At 36.4% G+C, this 20,108-nt stretch overlaps 1 protein-coding gene across 6 annotated transcripts in view; it reads left to right on the forward strand.

Annotated features, from left to right (window-relative positions):
• The window catches only part of GALNT7 (polypeptide N-acetylgalactosaminyltransferase 7), a 135,851-nt gene extending 118,888 nt beyond the window's left edge, over positions 1-16,963 (forward strand). For all 6 annotated transcript variants that reach the window (XM_038573598.1, XM_038573597.1, XM_038573596.1 and 3 more), the window contains exons 8-12: positions 143-265; positions 6,687-6,905; positions 9,228-9,326; positions 10,053-10,181; positions 14,504-16,963. In XM_038573598.1, the coding sequence (XP_038429526.1) occupies positions 143-265; positions 6,687-6,905; positions 9,228-9,326; positions 10,053-10,181; positions 14,504-14,641 (708 nt within the window). In that variant the 3' untranslated portion in view covers positions 14,642-16,963. The remainder of the gene's footprint in view (positions 1-142; positions 266-6,686; positions 6,906-9,227; positions 9,327-10,052; positions 10,182-14,503) is intronic.
• Positions 16,964-20,108: the final 3,145 nt, after the last annotated feature.

Genomic DNA, 20,108 nt, shown 5'->3' on the forward strand with positions numbered 1-20,108 from the left:
TATTTTAAGATGTGTTTAGTTTATGAATTCCCCATGGACCCTGTATCTAATTTAGATTTTATATTCTATCTATAAGGCAAATTTTCAACTATAATTTATTTTGATCTTTGAAACAACTTCCACATATATTTTTCCTTGATAGATATGGCAGTGTGGTGGCAAATTACTGTTTGTCCCTTGCTCTCGTGTTGGACACATCTACCGTCTTGAGGGTTGGCAAGGGAATCCTCCACCCATTTATGTTGGGTCTTCTCCAACTCTAAAGGTGAGTTTTTGGATAAAAGGAGAGCAATCCCTATCAAAATACCATGAGCATTTCTCACAGAGCTGGAACAATCTTAAAATTTGTATGGAACCAGAAAAGACCCCAGATAGCCAAAGGAATGTTGAAAAAGAAAAGCAAACCTGGAGACATCACAGTTCTGGACTTCCTGCTGTATTACAAAGCTATGATAATCAAGACAGTGTGGTAATGGATAAAAGGAAAGAAGCCGAGGGAACTATGAACACCACATGTGCCACATTTATATACCACATGCCATGGTAGTCACTTAACTGTCAGCTTGCTGAATGGGATAAATCTTTTAAGCAGTCATGCCGGCTCTCCCTTTTAGCTTAAGCTGCACTTATTCATGAAACACCTTATGTTTTTGTTTTGTTTTGGTTTTATTTGAGGTATAGTTGATACATAATATTATGTATGTTATATTACTTAACAGGTATACAGTACACAAGTATTCAACATTTACATACATTATGAAGTGACCACCACAATAAATCTACCTACAATCTGTCACCATAAAATTGTTACAATATTAACTCTATTCCATATGCTGTGCATTGCTTCCCCTTCCCCTATGACACCCATCTGCCTATTCCTGTCCCCTCTTGCAACCATCAGTTTGTTCTCTGCATCTATGAATCCGTTTCTGTGTTGCTTTGTTTGTTTTGTCTTTTAGATTCCACATAGGAGTGAAATCATATGGTATTTGTCTTTCTCTCCCTTATTTCACTTAATGTAATACCACCCATGTTGTCCATCCAGGTCCATCTATTTCTCCCAATTGGCAAAATTTCATTCTTTTTTATATCTGAGTAATATTCCATTGTGTGTGTGTGTGTGTGTGTGTGTGTGTGTGTGTGTGTGTGTCTATATACCCCACAACTGTCTTATCTTTCAGTATTATCATTGGACACTTAGGTTGCTTCCATATCTTGGCTATTGTAAATTGTATTATAAATAATGCTGCAATGAACAAAGGGGCACATACATCTTTTTGAATTAGTGTTTTTATACTCTGGATAAATACTCAGAAGTAGAATTGCTAGGTTGTACGGTAGTTCTATTTTTAATTTTTTTAGGAATTGCCATACTATTTTCCATAGTGACTGCACCAATTTGCATTTTCAGAAACAGTACAGGAGGGTTCCCTTTTCTTCATATTCTCACCAACACATGTTATTTCTTGCCTTTTTGACAATAGCCATTCTGATAACTGTGAGGTGATACCTCATTGTAGTTTTAATTTGTGCTTCTCTGATGATTAGTAATGTTAAGTATCTTTTCATGTGTCTATTGGCCACCTGTATGTCTTTGGAGAAATGTCTATTCAGGTCATGTGCCCATTTTTTAATTGGGTTGTTTGTTTTTTAATGCAGTCATATGAGTTCTTTATATATTTTGGTATTAACCCCTGTTTGGTTGGATTATTTGCAACTATCCTCCTATTCAGTAGGATGCCTTTTCATTTTATTGACGGTTTTCTTCACTATACAAAAACTTTTTAGTTTAATGTAGCCTAATTACTTATTTTTCTTTTGTTGCACTTGCCTGGGGAGATAGACCCAAAAAAAAAATGTTGTCCAAGAACTTCCTTCCTATATTTTCTTAGGAATTTTATGGTTTCAGGTTTTATATGTAAGCCTTAGTCCATTTTGAGTTTATTTTGTATATGGTATAAAAAAGCAGTCTAGTTTTATTCTTTTGCAAGTAGCTGTCCAGTTTTCCCACATTTTTTGAGGAAACCATCTTTTCCCCCTTTGCCTTCTTTAATAATTGACCATATAAGCCTAGGTTTATTTTTGGCCTATCTGTTCCATTGACATATGTATCTGTTTTTGTGCCAATACTATCCTGTTCTGTTTACTATAGCTTTGTAGTATAGTTTGAAAGCAGAGAGCATGAGACCTTCAGGTTTGTTCTTTCTCAAGATTACTTTGGTTATTCTGGATCTTTTGTGGTTCCACACAAATTTTTAGATTATTTGTTCTTGTTCTATAAAAAATACTATTGGTATTTTGATAGAGATTGTGCTGAATCTGTAAATTACTTTGGGTAGTATGACATCTTAACAATATTGATTCTTCCAATCCATAAGCTATACCATAAGAGTATGGTATATCTTTTCATTTATTTGTATTGTCTTCAATTTCTTTCATCAGTGTCTTATAGTTTTTGAGTATGGGTCTTTCACCACCTTAGTTAAATTTATTTCTAGATTTTTTTGATGCAATTATAAATGTTACTGTTCTTAATTTCTTTTTCTGATAGTTCATTATTAGTATATAGAGATACAACAGACATATATATATATTAGTTTTGTATACTACAACTTTACTGAATTCATTTATTCTAATAGCTTTTTGATAGAGTCTACAGGGTTTTCTATATAAAGTGTTGTCATGTCATCTGCAAATAGTGACAGCTTTACTTCTTCTTTCCCAATTTGGATACTCTTTATTTTTTTCTTGTTTGATTGCCATGGCTAGGACTTCCAACATTAAGTTGAATAAAAGTGACAGGAGTGGGAATCCTTGTCCCAGATCTTAGATGGAAATCTTTTGGCTTTTCATCATTGAGTATGATGTTGGCTTGTGGGCTTGTCGTATATGACCTCCATTATTTTGAAATATGTTCCCTCTATACTCATTTTATTGAGAATTTTTATCATAAATGGATGTTGAATTTCATCAAATGCTTTTTCTGTATCAATTGAGAAAATTATACAATATTTATCTTTCTTTTTATTAATGTGGTGTATCATGTTGACTAATTTGTGGATATTGAACTATCCTTGCATCCCTGGAATGAATCCCCCTTGATCATGGTGTATAAACCTTTCAGTGTATTGTTGAATTCAGCTTGCTGATATCTTGTTGAGGATTTTTGCTGATATCTATGTTCATCGGGGATCTTATTATTTTTTAAGAGTATTCATTGTATCCCATTCCAATTAAGATTTCTATATTGAATGTTCTCCATGAGAAGACATTTCAAGACAAAAAAAAACAAAAACAGGGTTCCCTGGGTGGTGCAGCGGTTTGGCACCTGCCTTTGGCCCAGGGCGTGATCCTGGAGACCCGGGATCGAATCCCACATCGGGCTCCCAGTGCATAGAGCCTGCTTCTCCCTCTGCCTGTGTCTCTGCCTCTCTCTCTCTCTCTCTCTCTCTGACTATCATAAATAAATAAAAATTTAAAAAAAATTAAAAAACAAAACAAAACAAAACTGCCACTCTGTGGGAAAGTAGTTAAAAGGAAAATATCGGCTTCTGTTACTTACACAAAGTAAAATATTATTTTTTTTGGTCTGAAAAGTTAATCATATTAGGAGTTTGTGTATTAAACAAAATCAGTTTTGAACAATGCTTGCAAAAGATTAATATCTTTTGTTCCTCAAACCAGGGGCAAACCAGAAAAGCTTCACACAGAGGCTAAATGTCCTACTGCTAGGGATATGAAGTCCTCTATTCCTGACTGAGCAGCTTTAAGTTTCTTTAGTTGGGCTGCTTTCATAAATTCTAAGAGCATAGGAGTCTGATTCCATTCATTTTCTGGAACCCTTAACCAAGTCAAAAGCAGAAGTTTATTATTTGATGCAGGTACAACTCAGGACAGTTCCTTAAGGGGAAGTAGATAATAGAAGCAGAGATGGAAAGGCCTTAGGAATGAACACAGCTTCCTAACTAGCCAAATTGTCATAGAAATGGCCAAATGGAGCCCCAGCTACAAAAGGACATGAGATTAAAATATTCACAATAAAACCAAGAGCACCAAATTAACAACAGACCTGACTGGCATGGCAGGAAAAGAGTGCCCTTGGAGCTGGACTCATAATCACGAAGAATTCATGAAAAGTCACATTGATTCATGAAGGTTTGTGCTATAAGGAAAAGGAAAATCGTTGAGAGGGAAATCTTTATCCATTCTGAAAATTAACTGTACATATTGTAAAAACAACCCGATAAGTGTAACATTCAGTTTACACTTCATGAGTGCCTAGAGTGTGCCAGGCACTATTTTTCCCTCCAGCTCTAGTATCATCCACTTCAACCACTGTGTGCCAGTGGTTTACATTTATTTATCCAGCTCATCTGTCTTCTCTGAGCTTCCGACTTTGATGGGCAGTTGTCCCCTAGAATTAATCTTCTCAATGGCCCTCCAGCATGTCAAATTCAATGTAGTCAAAGCTGAACTTTGGAACTTCTTCTCAAAAGCAATATCTTTTCCTATATTCTGTTTGCCCATGAATGAACCTGAGGGGGTTGTAAGGGTAGTCTTCTCCCTTCCCGCCCCCCCCCTCCCCCCTTACCAAGTCGTGAAGATTCTAGTTCATACATATCTCTGAAATCCATTCCTTTCTATGCTCTGTGCAGGTCCCCAAGTCTCTCCCACAGGTATTAAATAGCCTCCTACTTGGCTCTCTGCCATCGGATGCCACCCCTCCATTCCATCCTCTGCCCACTATCGACATCATTCCCCTGAAAATTAAACTGGTTGTCTGTAGCTGCTTAAAATCTTTTGAAGACTCTCAGCTAAAGGATAAAGTTAAAAATCCTTTAAAAAGAAGCATAATAGGGGCATCTGGGTGGCTCAGTGGTTGAGCGTCTACCTTCAGCTCAGGTCATGATCCTGGAGTCCTTGGATCGAGTCCCACATCAAACTCTCCGCAGGGAGCCTGCTTTTCTCCCTCTGCCTATGTCTCTGCCTCTCTCTGTGTGTCTCTCGTGAATAAATAAATATCTTTAAAAAATAAAGAAGCATAATAATGATAGCTAACACTTTTTGAGTGCTTAGTGTATATCAGACACTAAATGTTTCTTAATTTTCACAAAACACAACAAAGTAAATTGTGGAAAACTACTCCTAGGATTCCAAATGCACCATGATTTGTCATACTTCTTTTGGGTTTCTCTTTGCTCTTAATGCTATTCCCACATAATTAACCACTTCCTTTAAGACTGAATTGTCCCATGCCCCTGCATGGTGCCCCTCTGGCCCTCTCCATCCCAAATGCTTTAAATGTACCTTCTTTTTGTTGCTGTAACCTTATGTGTGTTCATTTAATTCTTGATGTTCATTAGTGTCTAGAAGACAGGGGCTGTGTCTAGTTTTGGATGAATTTGCAAAAATTAAAAATAGCTAGCAATAATATATGTGTTCTCAGGACACCTAGGTGGCTCAGCAGTTGGGCACATCTGCCTTCAGCTCGGTGTGATCCTGGAGTACTGGAATCAAGCCCCATATCAGGCTTCCTGCATGGAGCCTGCTTCTCCCTCTGCCTGTGTCTCTGCCTCTCTCTCTCTCTCTCTCTCTGTCTCTCATGAATAAATAAAATCTTAAAAAAAATATATATATATATATATATATATATGTATGTGTGTTCTTTTATGATACTACCACATAAAACTCTTCCATGGGCTTTTGCAACAGCATGCCCTTGTTCACCCATGTTCACTCTATGGTAGTTATAGCCTAGGAGAATTTTAATTTTCTACTCCTGCTGTAAAACAGGGATCAGCAACTATGGCCTGTGGACCAAATCCAGCCCTTTTCAGTAAAGTTATATTGGAGCACCACCCCACCCATTTGTTTGCATATCATGTTCAGCTACTTTCTCACTACAACAACAGAGCTGAATAGTTCCTTCAGAAACTGTGTAGCCCACTGTGCCAAAGATACTTACCCTCTGGTCTTTAATAGAGAAGATTGGCTAATGAACCATGTAGAAGACCAAGGGACTAGATTGAGGATGTACTAAATCTGTTATATTCGTGCTTGCATGCATTCATTCAGTTAAACCTTAGAAGATAGATCTATGTCAGTTATCACAATGTCAGCTTATTTTATTGCTTTTCCTTAAAGTACATCAACTGTGGAAAATATCCAACTAATTCTGGGTTATAGCAAAATGGTTCTACTATAGTTGGAACATGATCCAAAAAGCCACTTGCAAAAAAAATGTGTTTTATTCAACAGAGTTATTGTTTTTTTGTGATGGTTTTCGAAATGAGCCTTTTCCCCACACATTGCTGATAGTGCGGTTCTAATAGAAAGAGATTGTTGTAGGTGAGTGAGCATCAGTGTCCAGCCAGCCTCTCCTAAGCTCTTCCTGGGCTTCATCTTCTTCCTCTAGAAGCAGAATAGAACATGTGATCTTAGAATATATGATCTTAAGCTCAGTGATGTCACATTCTGTCCATCCCTTCTTGATGAACATGGATGACATTTTATCCTTAGCAATTGACGTGGTAGAGTCCTTAGCTCACTTGCATTTGTTTGATTAAATATCAGGTGCCTTTAATAGGAGTTTGTTACATGTTGGTCATATTTTGTGTGTCTAAGATGGGCTGTTTATGGCATTGCTGATAATTTTCTTTTTCATAATGATATTTTCTTTTTTACAGAATTATGTTAGAGTTGTAGAGGTTTGGTGGGATGAATATAAAGACTACTTCTATGCTAGTCGTCCTGAATCAAAGGCATTACCATATGGAGATATATCTGAGCTGAAAAAATTTCGAGAAGATCACAACTGCAAAAGTTTCAAATGGTTCATGGAAGAAATAGCTTATGATATAACTTCACACTACCCTCTACCTCCCAAAAATGTCGAATGGGGAGAAGTAAGTACCATCCGGTATTCAGATCTCAAAATGTGTGTGTTTTTAGAGGCTCAGTTTGGGTGAAGGCAGAAGGAGATTGGAAAATATGTGAGTGAAAGAGAATTCTTGGGGCAAAGTTTCTCTAAAAACTGTCTGGTAACCTACCCCACCTTTCTATTGGACCATTAACATCTCCCCTGATGTCCCAACCACTGTGTCCCCTGCTCTCAGCTTTCAGACTTCTGGCTCTCCATCGTAGAATGCTGTCCACTCCCTGCAGCTCCTATCCTTTCCCTGCCCCTTACTCCAACTCCCTTTTCCTAATTCTAATTTATCCTATTGCTCTCAATTTAGAGATATCAATTCTGAAAAGCCTTTCTTACTCTTCCCCACTCCATTAGAAAGATTGAGTTCTTGATCTTTCCATGGGTTCTCAGTAACACTCATGATTGCCTATCCCTCAGCCAGTCTCCATGCTTAACACCTGGTTCATGATTGTGTCCCAGTGGATTAATGCGGAGACCCCCATATACAGTAGGGACTCAAACAGTGCTTGTCAAATGAATGAATGAATGAATGAATGAATGGTAACTGAGAAGAAGTAAAGTCAGGCCAAGGCATTGATTGGTGGTGTCATTTGTTTCTTCAGACTTGTTTTTATAACCTCATTTCTGATTTCATTCACCCATGAGCCTTATGCTGCTGCCTCATGGGCATATTAAACATGCCATGAACTTTCAAAACTAGGTACTGTTGCTTAATAATGTATTCAGCAACTAGTGGTCAAAGGCCTGCTATGTGCCAGTTGGTCTTCTACACATGAAACAAAACAAGCAGGTCCCTTTCATTAGGGGAAAGGTCTCTCTCCTTGGGTGAGTGGGGGAAAGAGACAACAACAGTGAAGACAAAGAAGGTAATGGTGGATGGTGGTAAGACCTACAAGGGAAATAAATGGGTGATGTTCAGGAGGATGCAGGGACAGATTAAGGAAAGCTTCTTTGAAGAGGTGACATTTAATCTGAGATCTGAATGACAAACCAGAGAGTCAGGAGAAAGTGTTCCAAGGAAAGAAAATGGTAAGGTTGGAGGCTCTGAGCCAAGAATGCTTTGCCTTTGGGATAATCAGAAGAGAGGAGATTAATGAGGAGGGAGGCTTTTATCCTATGGGTGTAGAAAGCCATGGAAGGGTTTTAAGCAGGTAACATAAGTTGATTTATGCTTTGCTTTTTAATTACCCTGTCATGAGAGCCTGGAGTAGAAACAAGGATGCCAGTTAGGAAACTAGTAGGGTAGTTCAGTGAGAAGCAGTGGTAGCTGAGACCAGGATTGTCAAAAATGGAACAGAGAGAAGCAGACAAATGAGATACATAATTCATCTAGAGGCAATCACTAATGGATGGGGATGTGAAGGATATGGGCCAATTTTGATTTTTGTGGGGTATTTTTTTTAGATTTTATTTATTTATTCATGAGAGACACAGAGAGAGGGAGGCAGAGACTTAGGTAGAGGGAGAGGCAGCCTTCATGCAGGGAGCCTGATGTGGGACTCCATCCTGGGACTCCAGGATCACACCCTGAGCCAAAGGCAGACACTCAACCGTTGAGCCACCCAGGCGTCCCACCAGTTCTGTTTTTTATTTGAGTAGCTGCTGAGGTGGCAGCCGAGATGGGGACGCTGGTAGAGGGGATAAGGGGGAAGCGTTGGGGAATGGCAAGTTCTTTACTGGTGTTCTGGTCGTATGAAGTGCCTGTGAGACACCCAGGGGCAGCTGTCAAGTAGTTATTAGACTAGGTGATATTGAAGCCCAGAGATGGAAGTACATTTGAATCCATCAGCAGGTAGATTGTTTCATGAAACTGAATGAACTCACTTAGGGAGAAAATATAGATAAAAGAAGACAGGATCTGTCCCTAAGGAATTCCAACATTTTGGGTTTGGAAATAAAAGAAGCCAACACTTAATGCTGTGCTCCTCTTGGTTTAATATCTTTCCCCCCACCCCTCATACTCTTACTTCACCTCTGTTTCTGTTATAGCAAGTTGTGTTTGACTCCTAACTAAACCATGAGCACCTGAAGTCCAGACCACATTTTGGTTATCTTTTAATCTCCAAGGACTCCTGATTAGTACAGTGCCATCTACATAAAGAGAATGAATCCTCTTGGTGATCTTGTTCAGTCTCATAGCCTTAAAACCGTCTTCATGCTGATGACTCTCAAATTTCTATCTCCAGCCCAAATCTCTCTCCCAGAGCCCACACAAGTGCATTCAACATGCTACTTGATGTCTCCACATGAATGCTAAACTGTTGTCCACTTTTTGGTTCTTTGTTCATTTTTGTAGATCAGAGGGCTTGAGACTGTTTACTGCATTGACAGCATGGGGAAGACAAATGGAGGCTTTGTTGAACTAGGACCCTGCCACAGGATGGGAGGCAATCAGGTGAATAACCACACTTCTATGTTTTCATAGTCTGCTGCATTGGGGCAGCCAGTCTTTATGATCACAGGATTTAGTATGCTTTTTAATTTGCTAATTCTGTCTGTAAAAAAAACTGACAGTGCTAAAGCATTTACTTAGATGAGGGAGATGATAGCAGTATTAGGTTTTCACATAAGCAATCCAAATCTAGAATTTGTATCTGACATAAGAGATTAGAATATAGTCCTATGTGAGTATATAAATAACCATGTATAGCCTAGCTTTCTAATAATTTTATTTGCAAGTACTCTTCAGTATTCCACATTTCCCACTAATAAGCTGGGATGTTACTGCCAGGAAGGCATATTTCACTAGTAATATTTTCTTATTTCCTTATGTGGGTATATTGTTCTTGTTTCTGATTAGGATTATGAAACCTCATCAGCATTGTTTCCACTTTTTCATCTGCTTACACTGTGGATACATAATAAATATGTGTTAATGACCCATTCTATATCTAAGAGGCTAAAGAACATAATCTTTTAATATTTTAAGTGTTAGCAGGAGTCTTCCCTAATATCAAAATGAATATAGTTTCTATCTTGGGACATAGAATTCTAAATATACAGAAAAATTATTTAAAAATAAGATAATCATTGAGTTTAATTATGAGTTAAGTTTTTAAAAAAAATAATGTATATAAGCAGAGAGAGTGCCTTGTTATTTTCTTTTTTTTTTTTTTAATAGCTTTTTCGAATCAACGAAGCAAATCAACTCATGCAGTATGACCAGTGTTTAACAAAGGGGCCTGATGGATCAAAAATTATGATTACACACTGTAATCTAAATGAATTTAAGGAATGGCAGTACTTCAAGGTATTGTGCACTTCAAGTCCTGAAATAATATTGTTTGCTATTTCATTTTAATACCATCTACCATCTGGAATTTAGATGTATAAATCTGAAAACCTGCATTCAAAATGACTTGCATTTGCCTTTCATTTAGCCATTTGTTTCCCTGAGCACTGAGTGACTCCTTCTTTCCATAAAGAAACATCACTTTCATTCTCTGGTGCAAGGTTGTCATGTAATGAGGTCACAGAATATCAACCAAGACCCACTGCTAATTTCAGCAGCATGGGAAAACCTGTTCTGTGATGCAATTATCACCATTGTTCTAATATCAAAATCTGATTTTTTAAACCTAAATGAGTCATTCATTAAAGTAAAATTATTAAAAAGTTATATATATTACTGAAATTATATATGTATAAAAATTTTTATATATTGCATTTATATTTCATGTTGTCCAGCAGGTGGAGATAGAGACAAACAAATAACACTTAGAAGTCTGAGACTTCGCAACTTCTTTATTGCAACTGGGTAAATACTGCCTGTTGCTTGCTTTAAAGGTCATGTTTAGTTTTTCACTTGACATCAGCCACAGGAGCAGTTTTTCTCTTTTAGCTATGAATATTCAAAGTTCTTTGCCAAGTTGAAGATCCCAACATGTAAATGTATTTATGGATAATTTTCAGTGTCTAGACTTGACTAAATCAATTTATTGTGAGATGCAGAGTTGAGAAAGCTGCCCCAAACTGAAAGAACCTGGCAAACCTCAACTTTATTTTCTCATCTAGTAGTTGGTATCATACTGTGTCTGTCTTACAGATGTCTTACTTATTTGCAATGTAGTGATGTTATTATGACCCAGCTTTATGTTTTCAGTTATCATCATTCATAAGTACTTATTATGAAGTGGGAAGTATGTGTCAGTTGCTGATTTTTTTCTTATAACAACTTAGGAAGGAGAAGATTAACACAAACCCGGAAGAACAGAGCATTTATTTCCACAAAGAAAGATGAATAATTAACAATAAATGATGGCAGTCAGTGAGAACAGTATTAATAAAATAGTAAAAGAAGGCTATTGCAGACCAGAAACTATCATCCAGAGTAATTCAGTATATTTTAGATATTTCAAAGGCCACAGCATTGAATATACATTTGTGCCTCAGACATTACTAAATATTCCTTAGGGCCCGATGATGTGGTGGCTTAAAAAAGAAATCAAAGCACATCATACTCTAATGGCAGAGGGACACCTGGGTGGCTCAGCAGTTGAGCATCTGCCTTTGGCTCAGGGTGTGATCCTGGGGTCATGGGATTGAGTCCCGTATTAGGCTCCCTGCCAGAAGCCTACTTCTCCCTCTGCCTATGTCTCTCAAGAATTAATAAATAAAATCTGGGATCCCTGGGTGGCGCAGCGGTTTGGCGCCTGCCTTTGGCCCAGGGCGCGATCCTGGAGACCCGGGATCAAATCCCACGTCGGGCTCCCGGTGCATGGAGCCTGCTTATGTCTCTGCCTCTCTCTCTCTCTGTGTGACTATCATAAATAAATAAAAATTAAAAAAAAAATAACAAAAAAGAAAGAAAACATTTAAAAATAAATAAATAAAATCTTTTTTAAAAAAATACTGTAATGGCAGGGCAGCCCTGGTGGCGCAGCAGTTTGGCGCCGCCTGCAGCCTGGGGTGTGATCCTGGAGACCCGGGATCGAGTCCCACATCGGGCTCCCTGCTTCTCCCTCTGTTTGTGTCTCTGCCCCTCTCTCTCTGTGTCTATGAATAAAAAAATAAAATCTTAAAAAAAATATTCTAATGGCAGAAAAGAAAAAACCACAGAAATGAAAATAAGCAACATGTCATAGGTTAACAAAAGAGAGATTAATAGGAGGAATTATTTAGGATGAGTTTCATAGAGGAAGTATCATTGTACCAAGTCTTGAGATATAAAAAGTCTTTTAATAAAGGATAAGTAAGAAAACTGGGTGAGCAAAGGCACGGAATGAAAGTGTGTAGAAAACTCTGGGAATCATGTTTAGTTTAGTCTCCCTAAATTGTAGTCCACCTGAAAGAACACTAGCTTCATTTTGTAAGTTTTGGAGAATGCATGACTTTTTTTGAGCAACACAGTGAAACAATGGATACTTTTAGGAAAATAACTCTGGGAACATTGTGAAGTATGGACTGATAAGCATATAGGTTCATTCAGCAGTTCTCAAACTTTGCAGTCTCTAGATTATCTCCACACTCTTGAAAATTATTGAGGACCCCCCCCAAAGATTTTATTTATCTAGGTCATAGCTAAAAATATTTTCTGAATGGAAATTAAGCCTGAGAAATTTTGTAAATAATGTATTTATATGGTATTCTGTTTGTATCTGTATTAATTCATGTAAAAGCTACTACATGTTAATAACATGAATAACAAATTACTATTTTTCAAAAAAAAGAAGAATGGCATTGCTTTAGGATATTGTAAATCCCCTTAAATGTCTGGATTAATAGAAGATCACTGGATTTTCCTACTGCTTCTGCATTCAGTTTGATATGTTGTTTTAGTTAAAGTATATGAGAAAAACCTAGCCTCAAACATGCAGTTAGAAAAGAGAGGGTTAATAGCCTTTTCAGATAATTGTATTCTTTTTTGATGCTACTCCACAGCTAAATAAGTGGTAGTTTCTGAAAAGTTACTTGCAATGTAGAATCTGAAACTATATCAGTGAACATTTTGCCCTAAGTTACATTAAAATCCATTGGTCTGTCTAATGCTCTGAATGGGTCTCTTAACTATGTCTGCTTTTGTAACATCATGCATTGCTTGTTTGAAAAATATTGGCTCACTAAGTTATATAGATCTTCCAGATGTTGACACATTTTATTATACAGTGTCAAAAAATTACAAATTTAACAACTGATTTCATGGTGACTCTGTCAAGTTCATGGTGGGTACAAGCTTTCTACAACTCTAATTTTGTGAAAAGTCAAATCCTATCAGTGGCAGCAAGTACTGTCAGGTTAGTGTTGCTGTTTTTAAGTGATAGGCTTACTTCATTTTCTAGAAAATGTCTACCCAGTCCCAAGTTTGAATAATCATGATTTGTCTAGAGTTATCCTTTCAAGTCAAAATGACATTACATGAGAAAAAGCACCTAATTGGACTCTCAGGTCAAACAAGGGTATATGTGCTTTCCTTTAAGAAAACTACTGTACCTCACTATACCAAAGTGTTTTATGCATACTATCCATTTCATCTCCGAATATTTTTTTTAAGATTTTATTTATTTATTCATGAGACACAGAGGTAGAGATATAGGCAGAGGGAGAAGCAGGCTTCCAGTAGGGAGCCCAGTGCAGGACTTGATCCCAGGACCCTGGGATCATGACCTGAACCAAAGGCAGATGCTCAACCACTAGCCACCCAGGCATCCCTCATCTCCAAATTTTTTTAAAAGTATATTCATGGGTAGAGGTGCCTGGGTAGCTCAGTTGGTTGAGCATCTGGCTCTTGGTTTCAGCTCAAGTCATGATCTCATAGGTCATGAGACCAAGCCCCACATTGAGCTCTGCACTCAGTGGTGAGTCTGCTTGAGATTCATTTCCTCTGCCTTTTCCCCTACTAATAAGTTTTACTGTTTCATCACAGACATCTTTAAGTAAAACTAGCATTTTAGCTGTGGCTGTATGGCCATGAATAATGAGACTCCTAGCACACGTATGTCACTGCTTGATTTATGCTCAGGGCCCAGCACTTCCACCTGCCATTTCTTTTGTACCATCAGTATAAACATCAGTGCAACGAAAAAGGCAAATGGGGTTATTATAAACATAGTTTTGACTTTACAAACTCAATCATAGTCTAAGGATTACAGTATGAGAAGCCCTGAGCTATACTGAAGATATCTACAACAGAGGATGAGGGCTAACCTAAGCCATATGCAATGGGCCTGGGGAGGTATAGATCAGAGACATTGCAAATATCAGTCCTCGGTGACTGCTACAATTTGAATGAGTGAAGGAAAGTGGAGCATGAAATGTCTCTGTCCTGAGGACTGGAAGGATGATTTGCCATTAACCAGGATGGGAATTGAAGAAGTAGGTTTGGAGGAGAAGACAGAATTGAAGTTTTGTATACCATTGAATCTGAGGTACCAGGTACCAGCGGTACATTATGATTTAACAATAAAGGGGCTTACAAGACTGACAATCAGGAAAAATCCAAAGTCTGAGGTATGTTTGGTTTAAGCCACCCGATTTGCTTGGATTATCTTCTTGGGAAAGCCAGGTAATGACTTCTAATGTCAGTGATACCAAAAAGAGTACAAATTTAAAATTCCTTTGTCCTTTGTTTTGCAGAGTCTGCACAGATTTACTCACATTCCTTCAGGAAAGTGCTTAGATCGCTCAGATGTCCTACATCAAGTGTTCATCTCCAATTGCGACTCCAGTAAAATGACTCAAAAGTGGGAAATGAACAACATCCATAGTGTTTAGAAAAAATAAAAGGAACCAATAACCTACCTACTGACACGTACATTTATACAGGACTGAAAATCGCCTGAAACCTGCTGCAACTATTATTAACTCTGTACAGCTCCGAACCCAGAACCTCCTGATCAGTTTGAAGGACGTTGATAAACTGTGATTTTACAATAACATTATCATCTGCAGTTACTGTTTACAAAACTGCTTTTACCTTAAACTTTGTAGATGTTTACATCTTTTTTTGTTTTAAGATGATGTTGGTAATTTGTGCATTTAGCTCTGTTTTATTTAGAATAGAGTTAAAAGCATTGTTGTCTTCTTTGGGATTACACTCAGGGGTCTGAAAGGCAGTTTGATTTTTTTTTTTTTTTAACACACTTGAAAAAAGGTTGGAGTAACCAGACTTTCATATATAACTTGGTGATTATCAACCTGTTGTGTCTTTATTTAATTTTACATCCTTATGAAGCACTGCCACAGGTTCTTAGCCAAGGTGGCCTTCCTTCACAGTCATGCTGCTTTTTTGAAAGGTGAATTTCAACACATTTAGTGCCTCTTTCATTTCTCAGTATATATTTCAAGAGCTTTTGATGAAATTTATAAGACAGTAATGATGGAATTGTCATCTGTATGAGGAATATTCTTACTTCTCAGAAACGAATTTATGTGCTACCATTTGCTCTGAAATTGAATGTTTTATGGCTTGAAAAAGAAAATACAGTATAGAACATCCAAGGCTATTTCATAGGGTTGAAGATTATATGGCATTAATTCCCTTACTTGTTGGCATTCCCAACACTGTTGATACTGACTCCTAAGATAGCAAAGGGGAACTATCAACTAGAGAAAAATTGTCCACTAGTATCTGGGATTTACTTTTCTCCAATATCTATCACTACAGAAAATTAATCCTTAATTTTGAAACCTTGAAGTGTGCAGGGGTAACAGAAACAATAAAACACCGCTGTAAACACATCAAAGGTTCATTCTGACCAAGGTAAGAATTCCCAAGCCCTTGTTAGATTAAGCCTTACAAAACTCCTGTGCATTATAACCTAAGCTGTGCAGCCTCTGAAGCCAAGAGTAAATGGGTGTTTCATGTATATCTTCATCCAAATGAAATTCCCTCTACATTTTTTAAATAAAAAAAGGCTATTTAAAAATATAGTTCATTAATAAATATGAACTTCTGTTAAGTTAGCTGTTAGTCCCCTAGTATTTCTTAATTTTTTTTTTTTTAGGAAGCATATTTCTATTAGTATTTTTCCAGTGAAAAGAAGACTTGTCTGGATTTAAACACTTATTTAATAGTAGCTACTATAGGAAAACCAAATAGTGCAACTGGTCAATTCAATTTTAATCTAAATAAGTCTTTTGTTACCCAAAAGATTAAAATGCTACAGAGTACAAAAAAAAAAAAAAAAAAAAAAAAAGGAAAGAAAGAAAGAAAAAGGAAAAAAAACCTGATGAAGTGGGGAATGGCAAGTAAATTAAGCATTTTTGATCTTGTAATCATGATATCATTACAATGAAAGGAATTTCACAAACTACTGCCAGAGGGAACTGTTTCTAATTAAAGCTTAAAAAAGGAAAGAAAAAAAAAATCTACATTTGTTTAGAAGAAAAGCCTACAAATTTGTTTCTTCCAAGCTTAGCTCCTAAATTTGGAGAGTCAAACATCCTGAACAGTTTTATTTATGATTTTGAATTGTCAATTTATATTTTGCTACTGATCTGTGATCAACCATTTTAACTTTCATTCATCTCTAGGGATGTTTAAAAAGAATACATTTATATATGCTTATATAATTGCAAAATAAATCAACAATAAAAAGGAAACTAAGAGAATTGGTACTTTAATTACTTGTGTCTTTGCAAATAGGCTCCATTTTCCTTGTTGAATAGATTATAACTTGTTAACTATGCATAGGCCTAAGAAAGGTGGCACATAAACTGTGCATGTAAATTTTAAATGGGTATTTTGTGCAATTCGTTGATACTCTATGAAAATGATTCTATATTATTGAAATCAGAAACCTTACCAAACATGAAAAACATCAGAAGCTGCTGCCATATGACTATTTTCTACTGTAGCCTGCTTTGGAAATAATTCACATATCCTTGCTTTGTAAGTTAATAATATCACTATGCATTTCTACACATTTTATAAATTTGATTTATGCAGATTTTGATACACTGTATGTTTCTGTAGAAATTGTATAAAATTCAAATTTTATTAGGGATAATTTTGAGAAGTTTATGTATATCTTAATTCTGGGTTGCTTGTTTTTTAGGTGAGAAAAAATAAAATACTGTATTTTAATCCATGAATTTTTTTTCAGTACTCGTAATCATTTCTAAATTCAAACACTGCATGCTTGAAATAATTTGATTTTAATCTTTATAACACTAACATAATAGCTAAAATATCATATAGTTATATGTTGAATATATGCTTGAATATTAATTATAATTCTGCTTAAAATGTGCTTGGAAAACTTGGAGCTTACATATCGTAGGAAGGTAACATAACATAAAGGTTTATTTTTGCCTCTGGTTGCCTATGTATAGCAATTTTCTTTTTTAAAATCACTTATTCAATTATAAAAAAACAACTCAGCAACATATCTTTTTTGGCAACGCATTCTTCTATAAAATTGCCCATTGAAAGCAAAAATTTCTTTAAGTCAAAACTCTTTACAATCTGACCAATCAAGTGAGTAGAGAGAAAGGAAACCTACCAAAAAAATAGAAGTAGGCCATAGGACCTTGTGGCACAGTATTCACCATCTCAAGAAAAGATATGGCCGCTAATGTTCCAATAAATGACAGTATTGATTTTAGAAACTTTCAGTTGACTTGGCTATTGTCACATCTTCTAATTCTCAGCTGCTATACCAAAGATCTGAAAAAGTCACATAGGACCAGACTGGAGTAAACGTCTCATCTGTTAAGACACAGTCTTATAGGTATCTTGGGATATATTTTATTTCAGGACAGATTCTAATAAAAAAAAAAAAATCCACTTATAATTCAATGGTAAGTACTTCATCTGAGCCAGGTAACTAGTAGGCCAGCCATTTAGGTATGTGAAAATTAATCTAGGTAAAAGCAGATTTAAAATATCAAGCACTATGAAAATGCCTATCATTCATTAGAATCAGTCAGTTGCAGGAAAATGGACAGAGAATGGTGTTTGTAGTGCACTATTTCCTGGAATTGAGATTAATGGAACGATGGATTCTAAACTAAATCCAATAATTGTTTTGCAATTGTTGACGATTTTGAAATGCCCCTAATTGAGCCCACATCCGAGCAGAGCTGGGATGGGGAGGACGCCTCATTTTCACAATAGAATGATGCTACAATCTGTTCACCTGAATAAATATAGTATGGTGGACTAGTCTGTGTCGAATCTCTGTTCCACTACAAATTACTCATGTAACCTTGGAAAGTTATTGAACCTTTGCACCTCAGTCTTCCCATTTGCAAACTGGGGAGAATAATTGTGCCTATTTTGTGGGATTTTGCTAATATTGTATGAATATATATAAAGTGTTTAGGATAGCTCCCAGCATATAGTCACAGTAATAAATATAGCTGTAATGATCTGGTTTCAAAGCCTTAAATTTTGTTTTTAATCAGAAGACAGGGACACTGCAAGCTCTATATAAAGGCTACATGTGTGTACCTATGTTTCATATGTGAGAGAACACTACCCACACTTTACGAATGAAGCTCAGAAGTTAAGCTGCTGCTTAAATTGGGGTAAAATGTTTATCCTTAAGGGAATAAATGATCTCTACTTCACATCACTTACATAGCATGTGTAAAATATAGTTTTTAGCAGTCTGATTTAACCCTTGGGTAGAACTAAGTGCATCTTGAAGAATGTTTAAGAAAATGTCTTTAAGTGGAATATCTCAGGTTTTTTATATGGGCAAATAAACTCCAATTTAATGTTTAAATGTACAAAGCAAAACTAAAACTTTTCGTAGAAAATACAACTGGACTTCCATGACATAGTAATTGGTATTGGGCTTACCCTGCTATCCTAAACAACTATAAAGTATAAAATATATGGGCTGTTTTGATGAATTGGATTAAAGGCAAAGGAGACAGATACTTTCCTTGCAAAGGAAACATGCAAGGTGAACCTCAGGTTTACCATGTCTGTCTGTCTGTCTGGGAGAACTTTCATGATCATGGTACAGGAAAATGGAGCTCAAACAGAGGTGACACTGGTGAGCTGAGGAGGCAGACAATAGAGTTAGGTGCTGCTGAGACAGCTGGAATTTACAGGGGTTACCAGAGGGAAGTGCACTTGAACACCAGGAGATTGGTACAGGAATTTTTATAACACTGCCATTTACAATGGCAAAAACCCCAAGAACAACTTAAATACTCATAATCATTACACTGCAATGAGCATGAAGTACTTATAAACAAGTCAGTCAGGATAATGTTAAGTGAAGAAAGCAATTCCCAAGACGTCATTAGCAAATATTTTTTGTAAAATCAAAGGCAACTAAAACATACAAGAAGTCACTTATATATATATAATAGATTAAATACCTTGTCCAAGTTCAAATTTAGTGTTAAGAGTCAAGGACATAAAGTTAAGGACATAAACAACTCTATCAGTACCTCCGGAACCATGTGGGAAGAATTTCTATTTGTGTTTTACACGCAATGTAGTTTTCCTTTCTACCTTGACTTTCAAAAATCTCAGAATTGGGTTCCTCAAAAAATTAAAAATAGAACTACCCTACGATCTAGTAATCAACTACTGGGTATTTAGCCAAAAAATACAAACACTAATTTAGAGGGAAACATGCACCCCTATTTTTATTGCAGCTATTTACAGCTGCAATTTATTGCAGCTATTTATTGCGTTATTTACAATAGCCAAGATATGGAAGCAGCACAAGTGTCCACTGATAGATGAATGGATAAAGATGTGTGTGTGCACATGCGTGTGTATATAAAATGGAATATTACTCAGCCATAAAAAAGAAAATCTTGCCATTTGCAACAACATGGACGGAGCTAGATAGTACAATGCTAAGCAAAGTAAGTCAGAGAAAGACAAATACCATATGACCTCACTTGTATGTGTAATTTAAGAACCAAACCAGTGAACAAAGGAAAAAACACAAACCAAGAAACAGACTTAAAAAACTAATGGTTGCCGAGGGGAGGTGCATAGGGAATGGGTGAAACAGGAGATGATGATTAAAGAGTACACTTATCATGATGAAAAAATAAAATGATTTTAAAAATCTCAACTGAAAAAAAAAATCTCAACTGAATCAGATACTCCTACCACAGCAACTATCTTAACCCATACGTATTGGTATGTATATTTTTAGCTAATATTTATTATTAATTATCTCTTGCCACTCAGGTAAGTGTCTTATATTACTGTATTTAATCCTCAAAATTTCTAACTTTATAGATGAGGAAATTGAAAGGT

The sequence above is a fragment of the Canis lupus genome, chromosome 25, assembly GCF_011100685.1.
Source record: "Canis lupus familiaris isolate Mischka breed German Shepherd chromosome 25, alternate assembly UU_Cfam_GSD_1.0, whole genome shotgun sequence".
Taxonomy (NCBI): domain Eukaryota; kingdom Metazoa; phylum Chordata; class Mammalia; order Carnivora; family Canidae; genus Canis; species Canis lupus.